Source organism: Bombyx mori, chromosome 17 (assembly GCF_030269925.1).
Source record: "Bombyx mori chromosome 17, ASM3026992v2".
In the NCBI taxonomy this organism is placed as follows: Eukaryota; Metazoa; Arthropoda; class Insecta; order Lepidoptera; family Bombycidae; genus Bombyx; species Bombyx mori.
The window spans coordinates 1,884,537-1,900,778 of NC_085123.1; the positions used below are offsets into that span (position 1 = coordinate 1,884,537).

At 38.4% G+C, this 16,242-nt stretch overlaps 2 protein-coding genes across 5 annotated transcripts in view; one reads left to right on the plus strand and one right to left on the minus strand.

Moving 5' to 3' along the window:
• The window catches only part of LOC105841728 (uncharacterized), a 134,455-nt gene extending 130,495 nt beyond the window's left edge, over positions 1 to 3,960 (plus strand). For all 4 annotated transcript variants that reach the window (XM_021348237.3, XM_062673243.1, XM_012690978.4 and 1 more), the window contains 2 exons: positions 560 to 725; positions 1,676 to 3,960. In XM_021348237.3, the coding sequence (XP_021203912.2) occupies positions 560 to 725; positions 1,676 to 3,150 (1,641 nt within the window). In that variant the 3' untranslated portion in view covers positions 3,151 to 3,960. The remainder of the gene's footprint in view (positions 1 to 559; positions 726 to 1,675) is intronic.
• Positions 3,961 to 4,882: 922 nt separating this feature from the next.
• On the minus strand, positions 4,883 to 12,601 carry LOC101735952 (lipase 1). Its single transcript, XM_004921946.5, has 5 exons — positions 12,117 to 12,601; positions 11,430 to 11,634; positions 7,614 to 7,984; positions 6,271 to 6,423; positions 4,883 to 5,399 (listed from the first exon to the last, which is right to left on the minus strand). Exons 1-5 carry the CDS (start codon positions 12,252 to 12,254, stop codon positions 5,007 to 5,009), a joined length of 1,260 nt encoding a protein of 419 aa, XP_004922003.2. The 5' UTR covers positions 12,255 to 12,601; the 3' UTR covers positions 4,883 to 5,006.
• Between the last annotated feature and the right edge of the window lie 3,641 nt (positions 12,602 to 16,242).

A 16,242-nucleotide genomic window follows, 5' to 3' on the forward strand; every position in this document is an offset into this window, starting at 1 on the left:
TTTTTTTTTGTTCCGACTGTTTATTGACTTTTAACAGTCACATAAAAAGACTAGCCGTACTCGCCCACTTTGCTGCGCATTTAAAATTAACCTTATTATTTATTGTCATTATTATTAGGGAGTCCAACACTCATATAAATATTAGCCTATCCATTAAGCACATGTATTTCTACATGGTTACCAAGTTTCAAGTCAGTCGGATGCATGGTTCAATAGTTATAAAGGAACATCCGTAAGAACCACTGTTGATTATATATTAGTATAGATAAATCTAAATACAGCTAATAAACTAATAAAAAATAGAAATCATATGAAATAGGCATGTTACAAATGATCTAAAATAGTGTACATAATATACTGAAAAATGAAGTCAATGTTGTCTATAATGATATACCAACCCTAGCTTTGTGAGAAAGAGACTTTCAATCTCTATCCTAACCTGCAATTTGTAACACAAAACTCACGTAACAATTTCAGGATTCACTAACGTTTTTCGTGAACCCACAATAAATAAATTGGTACAAAAAGAATTACAACAGCAATAAATATTTAATTACAGATCCTGCAAGAAGAAAAAGGTATACTTTTATCCTTGGAAAAATGCCTGAAAGAGAAATGCTGTGAGCTGCAAGAGGAGGTGTCTTCGTTAAGATCTGAACACGGAAATTCTAATCGAAAGAAAAGTTTCGGAACGAAGAAAAAAAACTCGGTTCATAAAAACAGAGGTAAATATAGCATGGTGTTGGTCATGGTACCATGACAATGCTTTATACAAATGACTTGGCTTAGACACGGTATCGTCGCCGGATCTTCTCAGCCGGTCGCGATTCCGATCTGGTAGCATTCATGCAGCATCTGCTCTTGACTTGTTAGGTCTCCTTTGGAGGCGCTCGGGTTAGTAAATTCCACAACTCCTGGCTGAGCCCGTGCTCGCCCACCTGTCCTGGTGAAACTGGAAAGGCCTCCAGAGCACCAGTAATCCCTCATTCATAAAAAAAACATCTGCCCAGAGCCCAACTTGATATATAATAGTCTCGATTACATTAGTGTTTCCTACCCTCTGTGTCAGTCATGTTGGAGAGAGGGGGGTTGCGGTAGGTGTTTTTCTTTTTAGAGGCCCAAATTGTCGCTAAGATTGGGGAGGCCTATGTCCAGCAATGGACGTCTGTGGGCTGAAAGATAGAAGATAATAATATATAGATTGATAAATAGATTCCTAGGCTTCTAACGATGCCCTATCACTTCCTAACTTTTTAGAACGTTATGCAAGCCCTTCCGAAGGTATTACAGAAGGACGATAATTCTCTAAGCTATAGAACGAAAGTCCTCGTCACCAATGACATGTTTCAAATAAAAAAGCGCGCATAGTAAGCTGCCTTATTATTGCCCTGATACCCGACTGATGGAACAGTGTTTTTTGTATAGATAATCACAGGCATACATTTCGATCGTCTAATTAATAACAGATAGAATATTATTAATATTAGGTCCCAATAAGCTTACTGACGTTTTCATTGACCAGTACTAGTAATCATATGTCGTGAGATCAGCTGTCCATCTATCCATATATATTTATGAAGTTGAATATTTAAAACAATCCATAATCGCTTGCTGTAGCCACGACAATATTGTGAAGGTCGATCTTACGATAAATCTAAATAACCATTGATTATAGATGAGTCCTCACCACCGGAAGACGAAGGCATCAGCTCGTCAGAAAGGTCACTAAGTCCTGATGGAGATCCCCAAAGAGACTCCATGGTATACGAGATATTTAATATCAAAAACGAAACCTTTGACATGATACGCAACAAACGCATTCTGCACAAGAAAATTGAGAACAAAAAGACCGAATCAAAGAAGTCACTGGACGACGAAGACGAAACTACTATAGAAGACGTTATACAAGAACTCAGAAATATTGTTAACAAAGCTGAAACAGAGCAATACGCTAAAGACATCAGCGATGACAGATCATCTAGGTGCAACCAGAATTCGGAAATCAGTATTCCCATCAACAACATAGACCACAAGAACCACAGTGAAGAAAAAGAAGACTCGATCACCAGCACACGACACAGCATACAAATAAGAAACGGCACTGATTGTTCAGAGGATAACTTCGAAGATGACCAGGAGGCTGTAATCGTTCCGAGCAAAATCGTGCCTCATCCGCCGCGGAGAGCTAAGAGCTTGCTTCATTTGTTCACCCCACCGGTCGACCAAGGGTTATTGTACAATAAACCACCCCCAGATATATACGACGAGCATTTCTATTCCAGTGACGAGGGCTCGGATTCATTGCTCAGTTCGTCTCGGTGCCAAGGTCAGAACAGCAAAAAGGATTCAATTAACAGTTTCGATTTCAAGGAGTGTCGGGCAGTCTTTAATTCTACGGTTGAAAAAGACAAAGACGTGACCAGAACTAAGCGATCTAAGGCCCGTTCTAGAGACGAAAGTGCGAAGACTTCGGTGAGAAGAAGCGAATCGTTTCAAGCCTCAGAAAAAGGGTCCCGACAGCGAGAGCACATCGACAACCTCTTCAACCACGAAACAAATACGTCTAATAGAATTACACCCCAAAGATCAAGCAGCCGGGTCGACGAAATCGTTAGTTTGATAGAATCTAAGAAACTAACCAAAAGTCTGGATAGGATCGACGAAGGCCTGAACACAATGGTCGATATAGTCCTCCTAGATGAGCCCAAAAAGCCTGTCTGGCCTTACGAAAGACGGCAAAGATCCTGCTCTAGGACCAGCAGTGAAGTCGGGAACGAATCTCCCTTAGTTCCCGTTACCAGATCCACTAGCAAGCCGACTAACTTCCTGAAATACGACACGCGATCGTCCAGCAACAAACAAGAGTCAGCTAAAACGGAACCCAACCAGAAATTTTACTTACCCGGCGCTAAATTCACCACGGGAGGTTTCGAAAATCAACCATTCAACAGTTCCACCTTCTTAGTGAAACGTGGACACTCAAATACCGGGTTTTACAGTGGAAATCACATGTTGAGAAACGCACCGGCCAGCATGACGAGTCTGGTTGGCAATGGACACGCGGATTTAAAGAGGGCCTTGTCTCCAATGGGTTCGGTGACCAATTACGGAATCCACAAATTCGCGGACATGCCTTCCGGGCTGTATTAGTAGCTGTAATTACGCGTAATGGAAACCATCGACTAATTTAAGTACCTTATTATTTTTGTTTAGTGCAATATTACCCAAAACGGGAAGCTATTTAAAATGTGTGTTTTGAACGAATTATATTTGTAATTAGGTTGTAGAAAAAGTTATTCTCAGTATTTCATGTAATATTCCACATAAGATTAGCTATTTTCGAAAGGAAATACTGTCGTCCAAAATTTGAGGAATAGAATAAAAAAACCTTCGTATCCGTTCTTTGGATAGTGCAGGGTATTGGAGCCAATCCGAAACGAAAACTTAGTAGTGAAGTAAGAACACAAGACATTATAAAAACACTGAAAACATTGAGTGTATTACATATTTATTAAGCAAAGTTTTTCGCTTAACGCGCAGTGGAACTAAAACTGCAATGGAAGGTCGAGGGAGGAGAAGGGGAGGGAGGGAGGAGAAGCGGAGAGAGGGAGGGGTTAAATTACGTTTTTTGTACATTGCGGTTTCGGCATCACGAGAACACAACACCTTTTACAGCTTGAGTATATTTATTAAACGTATTTTGTATCTTAGTAATTTTGTTGATTAGCAAAATTTGCTTAAGATCACCGTAATCACACTGCCATCTTCGAATAACATTTATTATGTAATATTTCTTGCAAACGAATGCATGTAACCTCATAATTTAATAAGATTCATACTACCGATTTAAGTTTTTGTTTATCTCGTGCAATCGCAACGATCACTGCCATCTTGGAACGATTTTTTTTATTCTTCTGTACATGTAATGGAATTATTTTATAATAAACAACGACAAACTTTTGTTGTAGTTTGATTTTACATTTTGTTAATCGTTGTGATTCTTGAATTTTCAATCACAGATTTCAGGACCCCTTGACAAGCTATTAAGTAAACACACTTTAGCGCGATAGTTGAAGGACTATGAGTCCTAGAATACTTAAGTGAAATTAGCAATTGAACATTTGAAGAACTTGTTGCGATATTAAGTACTGATTATAGAAATTTAAAACTAAAATAAAATGAATTTACTGATATACGTTCCATCTTGCTTTTAATTATTTATCTATGCAAAATATATAGACAATACACGTTTTTTTAAAGGGATTTTATGACCTGGTAACGAAGACCTTGAAGTCATGTCTTATTTTAATTTATATTCTTATTTTTATGAAAAATGATAATATGGAGTGAAATGAAATGAAACGAAATGAACATGTTTAATTTAAGACATTAATCAACTGAGATGAAATTAAATGAAATGTGATTATATGGGATGAAATATAATCTCAGTAAAATGGTGGTCATTTACTGAGATTTTTCAGTGGACTTTTTGGAGGATCCCGAGAAGTTACGTCGAGCGGCTTTGTTTCATTTTCCCACATTTGTGCCTTTCACAGATATTAAACAGTTAACCACCGTTTTTACACATTTAAACCTGAAGAAACACTAAATAGACAAAATAAAACAGATCACACAACTTCACTCCTGGCGTTCCCGCTAAAAAGTTACAGACAATACACTTAATATGACACGTAGATAATATGTACCACTTTATGCTTGATATAATGTTAAAATTCTCTATAGATACACAGCGTAATCTTTTTGACACTTGACATTTCGCTGTCAGCCCGCTATGGAAGCGCAAACAATTTAATTACCGTCGAAAAATCGAGCACAATCATCCGAAGGTACCTATAATTTTGACAAATTCAATTAAATATAATTTTAAATTTATGTATTATTTTTATTAACTGAATAATGATATCTAAAACTTCATATTCCAGTATCGAATGTTTGTCTAATACATACTTATTTGCTTTAATGATACAAAGAACATCGTTTCCAAATTACAAAAATTGCGCTTCCGCAAGTTTTAAGTGCTCCAATAGTCTATCATAAAACATTTCTTTGACATCAGAGGCCCAAAGAAAATCGAAGTGATTGAAGCTATCACGCGCCACTTTGTAAACGCCTATTGTGTTTGGCAATTTCCTGGCCAAAAGGTAAAGATCCCTGTAGTCGACTTGCCTGTCCTTTAAGCCGTAGTGGAGATAAGCTGGGACCGTGATTTTACTGAGGTCATAGTTCGGTGGCTGCAATTGGCCGTAGTTGATGAGGTTTCTGATCGGATCGTGGTCGTAGCGGCGGAAGGCGTCAAAACGAATGATCTGACCGTAGTGGGCTACTTGCCGGATGGATGCACCGGCTGGAGTGTGGCCAAGGATCAGTGGCAACAAAGTCTGTAAAAATGTACAGTTAAAATTATTGGTCGCAATTTGGGAGAAGGCACTTGTTGGTGAAACAATCTATTCATTGATTATGTGAGCCTGGAATTGGAGGGGGGGAATTAGGGGGTCTCAGTAAATTTTCATCAAATATCAAGATGGGCAGTTGGCAGCATTCAATTGTGTCCATGGTTTTTGATAATATTGTTAATCTCTGTTTAAGATCTTCAAAGCCTTCCGAATTCATATAGAGTTTCTAAGCAAGCAACACGGTATTATAGAACAAAATGAGCTAGTCTTAATTAAAGGACTTCTTCTTCTTTTGCATTATCCCACATTATGTGGGGTTAGCGCAACATGTCCTCTTACCACACTGCATAGGGATTTGGTGTGACTTGGTCAGTCGTAATGACCGCATGCTGAACCTTTCCTGGATCTCCATATCTTATCTCCATAGGGACAGATTTTCAGTTTCTTCTTTTGATGTGTTTTTTTCTACTTGAGCCGTTTTCATTATTTTGTTTATATTGATAAGTGGATGGACGAGCTCACAGCTTACCTGGTGTTAAGTGGTTACTGGAGCCCATAGACATCTACAACGTAAATGCGCCACCCACCTTGAGATATAAGTTCTAAAGTCTCAGTATAGTTACAATGGCTACCCCATCCTTCAAACCGAAACGCATTACTGCTTCACGGCAGAAATAGGCGGGGTGGTGGTACCTACCCGTGCGGACTCACAAGAGATCTTGCCACCAGTACCAGAGGTCCTACCACCTTATTAATATAATTTAAATACTAATATCATAAATTTTAATACTAATCTAATTTCATCTCAAAAGACATATTATCCTAAAATGGAAGTCGATATCGACACAAAACTTACCGAGTTAAAATATTCAGAGGAAGTAATACCGGGTAGCGTGTTGGTGCACAAGGGAAACAAAATCGAGTCCTCGATGCAATGGTTGGTGGCGAACCAGGTCATGAATTCCCTGTTACCAAAGATTTCACCCACACCCATAGCAAAGGCTGCACTCTAGAACCGTGGTAAATGACTTTAGACAGATTTAATATATCTTGTGATTGAATTTAATGTAATATTGATCTGCAGTTTCGAGGGGCGTGTATTTCAAATGATTGATTGAAAAGACAAATTTGCTTGGAGCTAGCCGCGGTGACCACGATGTAGATTTTTGGCATAGCCCTCTCAATGAATTGTTTGTTAAGAGCCGCTGAGGTGGAATAATAAAAAAATACACATTGTATCTACCACATTTATAATCTCTTTATATAAAAATGAATTTCTGTTCGTTAGTCTCGCTAAAACTCGAGAACGGCTGGACCGATTTGGCTAATTTTGGTCTTGAATTATTTTTAGAAGTTCAGAGAAGGTTTAAAAGATAGATAAATGAATGAAAATGCTCGGAATTAAATAAAAATAACAATTTTGTTTTTCTTTTGATGTGTCCCCCGTCGGACGGATTCCTTTTGTTTGTTTTAAGTTTATTTTACACAAAAGCTTAGGTCTTTTCTTTATCGATTGAGGCACTACGAAGTCTGCCGGGTCAGCTAGTTTATAATAATTTATAATTTTGACAGAATTGTCGATTTGGGAGATGAAATTCAAGTGAGGAAGCTTATTGTTACTGTATTGTTATTAAATATAAGAAGGAATTGTTGAGTCGGCAGTGTAGGATCAGCGGTTAGCAAAATAAGGTCCTCAGATGACCTGTAGGTACGAAAATTTTGTATTGTATTTGTATTGGTAGTACACAAAAGGCACATCAACATCGACTTCATATCTCAAAATGAAAGGTTTCCCGTCATCACGTTTACGTGGTCCAATAGACACTTATCACTAGATGTATTAAAACCCACCTGGTATTAATTAATCCACCTAGTGTTAAGTGTCCAGTGGGTCACAATATTGGACTCCGTTGTGTCCTAGATAAGCCTAGTGTTATGGCTTAACCTACCTGCCCACGAAAAGCAAAAATTTGAGAGCTTTTGCCTTCGAAAGCAATGTAGTGTACGTCCCACCTGATGGTGAATAATCACTCTTGCCGGGAGTACAACCTAGCCACTACCAACCGCTGAAAGCACTTTCAAGTTGCAGGGCAGACATGTCAAATACTCTAATATTGAATTACACATAAAATTATTATATTTTCTATCATACACACATCTAAGGTAAACAGCACAACAAAACCACAAACACGAAGGTACCTCAAGAACATTTTCATACGGCGCCAGAGCGTTGAAAGTTGAATGTTCATTGTATGTGAAGAAGGAAGCAGGTGCCAACCCTTGGAAGGAAATGAACTTCTCATTATATTCCGGTCTTAACGAATTTAACACCAAAAACGTGGTTCCGCCTTGGGAATGGCCGACATAGTGAACTTTCTGTTGCCCGGTGGCCTCTAAAACGTAATCTATCATGGCCGGTAGGTCGTAATTGCCTATTTCGTCCCAGCTGAACTTCCAAAATCTCTGAGTGATGAGGCTGTCCGGATTGTGACGTCTGTGCTTGCGAGAGTAGAAGTTACCGCGGGCGTTACCCAACCAGACATCATAGCCGGCGTCGGATAGGATGTAACCTGAAAACCGCCATTACACTTGTATAAACACATTATACATTATACAAACAGTGGGGTAGCAAAGCGAACATCATACCCAGGGTGTTACTCACAGAGGAGCGCCAAATGGTCCGCAAAACATTTTATTTTTATTTTTAGTAGGTATAATCGATTTTTGGAAAATATATTTTAAATTTAGTGCCAAAATAGATGCTAATTCGTAGACAAAAAGGAGCACTAATATTGTGTCTTAAGTCTAAACTAATCATTTAGAAAACAATACAACAAACATTTAGAAAACAATACTAAGTTTGATTTGGAGTCTAATTCAAACTTAGTATTGTTTTCTAAATGTTCCTTTAAAAATATACAAAATACATACAAATAGGTACCCTTTGAACTAATTCTAGATGATCATCTTACATTTCAAAATGTAGTCTTGTTTTCTCGACTACAATTTTTGTCTCAAACTTAAAGCCTAGCTTGAGCCTATGAAGTTATTTATTAATATGCGACTATATTTTACATATAACATATGGTTTTCCAATGGAGGGGGCGCTTTTTTTTGCCTAGATGGGTGAACGAGCCCACCTGGTGTTAAGTGGTTACTGAAGCCCATAGACATCTATAACGTAAATGCGCCACCACTTTGAGATATACGTTCTAAGGTCTAAGTATAGTGACAACGGCTGCCCCACCCTTCAAACCGAAACGCATTACTGCTTCACGGCAGAAATAGGCAGGATGGTGGTACCTACCCGCGCGGATTCAGAAGAGGTCCTACCACCAGTAAATGCATTCATTGTATGAACGAGGTCACGGCCTTCCAAATGTATCTTCACACGCCTTGAGGCATGCGCCTGCTTCGGGGCATTAGCTGGATGGTATCTACTGTGCGGGATGACATTGCCAATCCACCGTTACAACGTTGCGTTACATGTTTGATGGTTCACCGTAATCTTGAATACTTTAATGTCCCATTGAGCGGAACCCTTATGTAACTATTAGAACCCTAAAACAGTTTATTTAAGCCATAAAAAATATGCATAAAGACTTTAAAAAGTTCAGCGTGGTCAATTAATATCCTCTTGTTATTTGTTAAATATATCAAATTTATTTAAATCTTTATTATTACAATGTTGTACTATTTGGCGCCACAAAAGCATTCAATTAAGGAAACCTTATGTCAAACTAAAAACTTAAAATACTCCAAATGCTGGTATAGCAAAGAATAATCTACTTAAGTAATTAATTATTTATGTCAAATGGTATTAAAGATTATTGATAATATTATGTAATTATGATTGATTCAACACAACTGATTGATGATAAAAAAATGTAACAGATATCCTTTTCAAGATAAAGAATATTTAATTTAAAATTATAATAAATTTGCTTTTGTTCACCTCGCCTGGTGTTAAATTGTTACCAGGGCCTATACAGTGTGAACTCTGCCAACTTAGAGAGAGAGAGAGAGAGTGAGAGAGGGAAAAACCAAAATAATTCCAATTTGTAAACATTAAGTTAAGATTCGGTAAATTGGCTATGGAATGAGCTCCCCTCCACGGTGTTTCCCGAGCGCTATGACATATCCTTCTTCAAACGAGGCTTGTGGAGAGTATTAAGCGGTAGGCAGCGGCTTGGCTCTGCCCCTGGCATTGCTGAAGTCCATGGGCGACGGTAACCACTCACCATCAGGTGGGCCGTATGCTTGTCTGCCTAGAAAGGCAATAAAAAAAAATTAAAAATAAATTCATTTTTGGAGCTACACTTTTATTAAGTAGGAGACCAATCATAGATAAGAAATAAGTTGTTAGGTCTCCTTCGAAGGCGTTCGGGCAGCTGTTAGCAAATCCCACCCCTTCTGGCTGAAACTTAGCTCGCCCAACTGTTCCAGTGAAGCTAGAAAAGCCCCAGTAATCCTTCAATCATGAAAAAAAGATAAGAAATAATAGTTCTTGGCCTATGAAGTGGTCGTTTTGCAATACTGGTCACGAAACCTGGTTGAAACGTAATTAATATTGCTACGCCGGTAAGAGTGACGCCATCTATCGCCAAATAGTCGAACGAATATCGAAGGACCTGGTAGCACTTAGAACGCTTGAGAAGCACATTACCACCTATTGTCAGATAGCGGAAACACTATACTAGAAATGTGTGGAATATTCTCGATAATTCTAGGAATGTGGTATCGACTATAAAAGCATTGCAGATATGGCACGCAGTCAGTCAGCAATGAAGTGTTTGTGAAGTGTTCTCAGTGTTGAATACAGTTTTTAGTTGTACTTTGGTGGAAGTTTATTTCTCCCGAACCCCAGCGCGTAACAATATGATTTTTCATCAATATGGACACGATAAAAATACGAGTACTTATTAATTTATTTTTTTATTGCTTAGATGGGTGAACGAGCCCACCTGGTGTAAAGTGGTTACTGGAGCCCATAGACATCTACAACGTAAATGCGCCACACATCTTGAGATATAAGTTCTAAGATCTCAGTTTAATTACAACGGCTGCCCCACCCTTCAAACCGAAACGCATTACTGCTTCACGGCAGAAATAGGCAGGGCGGTGGTACCTACCCGCGCGGACTCACAAGAGGTCCTACCACCAGTAAACCACCAGTAATTATGGAATACGAGTTCCGTCGCAGCACCAATGCCGGATATTTTATTTATTTTGTATAGCCCTTGCATGCAGACGCGCCTACACCCCTTCTGATAGTGAGTGGCTACCTTCGCCCATAGAGTTGAGCAATGCCAGGGGCAAAACCAAGCCGCTGCCTGCCGTTAAGTAATCTCCACAAACCTCGTTTGAAGAAGGTCATAACATTCGGGAACCACCGTGGAGCTAATTCCAAAGCCGGATGGTACGTGGCAAAAAAGATCGCTAGAAACGCAACTACGAATGAACGCAGTGGCTCTAGGTAGTATGGATGAACTCTACTCCGGTGGTGGGCGATGTGATGATAAAAACGAGATGATGGGATCATTTCAAACAATTCCTCAAAGCACCCCCCATACGGTGCAAAATGTTAACATCCTTTCTGTGCGAATCACCAGTTAAAACGAGTTTTACGATGTAATCACGTATTTATTATTGACATTCAATTGTTTCTGATGTTTCGAATACATGACAGTCTCCGAGGTGGCGAAAACCAAAGGCGTTTTATACGTTGACATTTGAATATTGCGTTAACTACCGCGTAGGCAGCGGCTTAGCTCTGCCCCTGAAATTGCTGAAGTCCATGGGCGACGGTAACCACTCACCGTCAGGTGGGCCATATGCTCGTCTGCCTACAAGGGCAATAAATTTTTTTTTTTAGTTTCTGTTACAATTTTTTTTTAGTTTTTTATTTATTAATAGACAAATAAACGGCACTTAGCACAATATTATTAAAAAGATATAGTAGGTATTAAAAGCGCAAGACTAAACTGTAAAAATATCAAAGAATATTTCATTTACCTAAAGCAGTACTCGGCCCTAGTAGCAAGAAGTCAGCTGAAGACGATAAAAGACCATGCATCAGGAAGACCACCGGTCTATTCTGTTTAGGTCTGCTCCCTTCGTTCCTACCGTGAGGAATCCGGTGCATTTCCAGTATGTAACCATCTTCTGCTTCTACACTGTGGATCTCGGAGGGATATCCGTATTTGATTAGAAGACCAGGCTGGAAATAATAAAATTAAATTGCCCCAGAAGGTACATTTCAAAATTATCTTATGACATGATTTTTACTCATGCAAAAGGATCGATAGCAAAACAATTTACTATTCAAAACTATTTATGTTTATGCAAATGATCTAGCCGCCGCGTTAGCTCAATATTTTTTTAAATTCCTACTTACGTTCCATGTAGGGAACTGGATCTTACATTGCAGTCGTTTTTCAGTAACTTCTAGTTTGAACTATCTTGTGGATTATGATCCAGTTAATAATTAACCTACTGATCGGGCTATGACTACTTCCCATTCATGCTTACGGGATGGCAGTATACTCGCGTATGAAGAAAACCATTGTTTTGGCAATAAGCATTGAGTCAAACATGTGTTGTCATTGAAACAACTAAATATATTCACAATTGCCGTAGACTTGTCAGCCTATAAACATCCAAAATCGATATAAAATTTCGGTACTATATAAACCCACTTACCACGTCGAGTTTAGCATCTTCCAGCACATCGCTTGGGGTACCAACCAGACTCTGTTCCAGCTCCTCAATGTACTCTGCATGCGGTGATCTCCTCCCTGCAACAGCTCCGATGCACAGAAATAAAATTAGCAGCATCATTTTCCGCAAAACAAAGTTCTCGATGCTTCGAGACTTAAGACTAAAATATCAGGCCGCGCTTGGTTTCTGAGCGGCTGTCTAATACCATCCCAAAACACACAGCTGGGGCCATTACACGATTAAATATCAATTATCCACCTGACGTCTTATCGTTTTAATCTTAGAATGAAATGTATTAATAAAATGTAAAATGCCTTAAACAAATGTGTATTGAAATTGATTTGGAATTGTTACATGAGCAAATTAATTGTTAAATTAATCATTGTTAATGAAGAAGGAATGACTTCTCGTCACGATTCTCGAAAAATTATCAAGATCTGCCCCCCTCAACACGAAGACAGACGGTATAACTGATAATAGGTACTGATTAATACTGAATAGATAATAATTAATATTCTTAATATGACCACGAAAACTGTGAAGTATTCGAAACGTCTTAAAATAATCTAACAATGTAATGTCAAACGCGATATTTAACCGTAAAAGTACCTAGTTATAAGAAATTCTAAAATATATTTAATGCCCGCAATGTAGCACAAAGCAAGATGTACTGAAAGACACCGAACACGCAACATTCGTCAGCGGCCTTCCCAATACATTGCGGGCTCTCACAAAGACCAGACTAAACTAATACTCGTGAGTTCACATTTAAAAATGGAAAATTAATGAACGTTTTACTTAATGTACAAACACATTATAACGACATGTAGGCTGAAAGATATTAATCTTTTGGTGAAATCTTCTCTTGTTTGTCTGCATACCCTCACTTTCAGTTTAAGCAATCCATTTTGCAAACTTCTGAATCTTGCTCCCGACAATTATAGCTTGATCTAGTGAAGAGCTCAAAGTTTTTATTATGGTTTCATCAACTGAAAACAGTGGCAGTTAGTTTTTAATATGACGCTCACGAGGCCCTGCCAGTGTGCAAACAGTCGCCATCTCCCTAAATACGTCATTTCGGACCCTCCTCATCCACTATCAGTCCTATTAGGCATCCCAAGTATCGGGCACCGTTCCAGGCGTACCTACCCGTCGAATGCGTCGAATTCGTCGTGAAAATTAACTCACAGACACAGCCCACTGAGTTTCTCGCCGGATCTTCTCAGTGGGTCGCGATTCCGATCCAGTAGCAGTATTTAGGGAAGCACTGCTCTTGCTTGGACTAGTGTTAGCAAATTCTCTCAGTTTGAGCCCGTGAGCTCACCTACCGGTCCGCGCGTGATTCTAATAGCTCTTTAGGCTACCAATGATTAGGTAAGGGGGAAAAGGTATTCTATTACTAACATTAATGGCTAATGGTAATGAACGACAACAAGCATAACCCAAAAATATTACACGTAGCTCTAATGGAGGTATTTTGCAATTAATTCCAAACTCAAAACTAATCCTCTATGGATTAAAAGGATTAAAGATCTCACGAAGAATCTTATCTTTTGTTTTAATATCCAAATAATATCATACTATTTTGGACCTTAAAGCTTCGACATACGATTAATTTTTCTGTTCATAGCGAGGTAATGCTTCGTTAAAAAAACAAATGTTGTTTTTAACGGACTGCCAATAGAAGATAATGTTTTTTAAGGTATTTAAGTATATAGTGTATTATCTAATTATCCGGCAAGCTCTACAGCAGGGGTTCCCAAACTTATTTTATCTACTGCCCACTTTGAGAATAAATTATTTTTTATCGCTCCCATTTTTCACATACTTCAAAATCACTGTAAAGAGAACTCAGTCGGTGTCTAAGAGTCCTCCTAGATGAAATTACAAATCGCCTCCCAAGCTTCTTCACAACGCTCCCTTTTTTTCTGGGTCTGTCAACGCCCCCCTTTAGGCCTGCAGGGCCCACAAGGGGGCGTTATCGTCCACTTTGGGAAAGGCTACTCTATAGCCTAAAAACCTTTTGACCGATTTCGACACATGAGGTGTCATTGGATTCGAATCAATTGTGTGAGAGTGACATAGGATATTTCTTTTCCCTACCTGTTAGCTGGTACCCTAAGAGCAAAATTCCAGCTATGTCAGGACGCTAGTGATAGACACTTCGGCAACTAAGCAGGCCGCCACAAAAAAATTCACCTGCATTAAAAATACTAACTGCAAAGCGTAAAACAAACTCTGTTAGTAAATGGATTGATACTAAGTATGATGAAGGGCAAGATAGATTATTTTTATAACTAGGGTAAACTCATACGATAGACGAGGTTAAATTGATAATGCACCGTTAACCTCGCCTTACTTATAGACACCAAGTACAGAATATACATAAACACACAGAGAAGTACAAACAAATATTTAATTTCTAGTTAGTTAGCTAGTTTTAGTTTTAATTTCCACCTTCACTTAACAAAATAATAAAATTTTGTAGTGACGTTTCTGGGTAAAGAAAGAAAGAAATAAATAAATCATTTATTCGCCAAGCATAGTGAAAATGAGTTATTACATAAGTTAAAAGCAGCGTGTATGCTTTGTCATTATTTGACATGCGAATTTTAGTGCAGTGCAAGATATTATAATATTATATAATTTACCATTCATTCATCCATAATTCAACTAATAATTTAAAAATTCCATTTATTTTCAATGTCGTCCCTAAGAAAATCATTTATGTGATAATAATTTCCACTAATAAGATTATCTTTTAGTTTTTTCTTAAAATGAAAATCGTCTAAGTCTCTTAATTTCTTTAGTAGTTTATTATATATCCTAACGCTCATACCTGGTATACTATTATTCTTTAATGTAGTTTTGGATTTTGGAAAACATAGTTTATCGTCGCGTCGATTTCTGTTTGCCACATTAGACATAAGACATTAATTAATGAGGTAATCGTATTCATGCAATGAAGTGCTCATACAGCATTTAGGATTAGCCCGGTTGTTGTAAATGAAAGTCGTTACTAACTCACAACTTGTATATTTACAATACAATAGGTACATACAGTTTTATTATAGTTATCTAAGTGGAACTGTGTTCGCTGTATGACCGTTACAACTGGACTGTCGTCCCAATAGCCTTTTCCCACAAGCGTGGAATGGTGAAGATGAAACCTTGGGTTACGTAGCCAGGTAACACGCCACGCACGTTATTAGGCATGTGTGAGTGACTACACAGCAGATATAGCTTTCTTTGTAGTCCACAAGAGGTTTGGTAATTCAATGTAATAATTATTTTACTCTTATTGATAAAAAAAATTTGCCAAATTTAAGCGCCTGAAGCGGAGACTGAGGAAAATTATTAGTTTCAGTTACCTTTAGTTGGAATGAAATTTTTGTAATGTTAAAATAAAAGATCAATTTTTAACGCCATCCGTGACTCCGAAACACCTATTTTCTCCATTAATATTTATATAGATAATAATACCTATGGTTTAAAGAAAAATAATAATTCATACACACATAGCAACGTAAGTTAATGTCAATACGACTCAGTACGTATGTTACGGGTTGGGGTTCGGGATAAATAAAAAATTATACCGAAGTACAAATTAAAACTGTATTAACAATGAAAACACTCAACAAACACTTTAAAATTCTCAATTCGCTTCTACCACTTCGCTTCAGGTGACCCCGTTCGCTGTTTCGCTTCGAGTAGTTTCGATTACTGACTGACTGCGTTTTTTTTTTTTTTTTTTTTATGATTGAAAGTTTACTGGTGGCCCGAAGGCCTTTCCAGTTTCACCAGGACAGGTGGGCGAGCAAAGGCTCAGCCAAGAGGGGCGGGATTTGCTAACAACTGCCCGAGCGCCTCCGAAGGAGACCTAACAACTCAAGAGCAATTGTTTCGCGAATGAATCTACTACCGGATCGGAATCGCGACCCGCTGAGAAGATCCGGCGAGAAACTCAGCGGGCTGATGCATGGGTTAGGTTGCACGTCGACCTCTTTGTTCGACGAATACGGTTACCGGGGTCCCTAAGCCTGCTCCTAGTATTAGAGCTGAAGGCATCTAATGCAAAGGTTATTGGATCTGATGGATCCGTAAGGAC

What these genes read in the sequence shown, in the direction of transcription:
- LOC101735952 (XM_004921946.5), bottom strand. Translation starts at nt 12,254, where the DNA reads ATGATGCTGCTAATTTTATTTCTGTGCATCGGAGCTGTTGCAGGGAGG. An exon ending in AAGATGCTAAACTCGACGTG is followed by an intron (nt 11,635 to 12,116) that starts GTAAGTGGGTTT and finishes TATTATTTCCAG; the next exon opens with CCTGGTCTTCTAATCAAATA. An exon ending in AGGGCCGAGTACTGCTTTAG is followed by an intron (nt 7,985 to 11,429) that starts GTAAATGAAATA and finishes GGCGGTTTTCAG; the next exon opens with GTTACATCCTATCCGACGCC.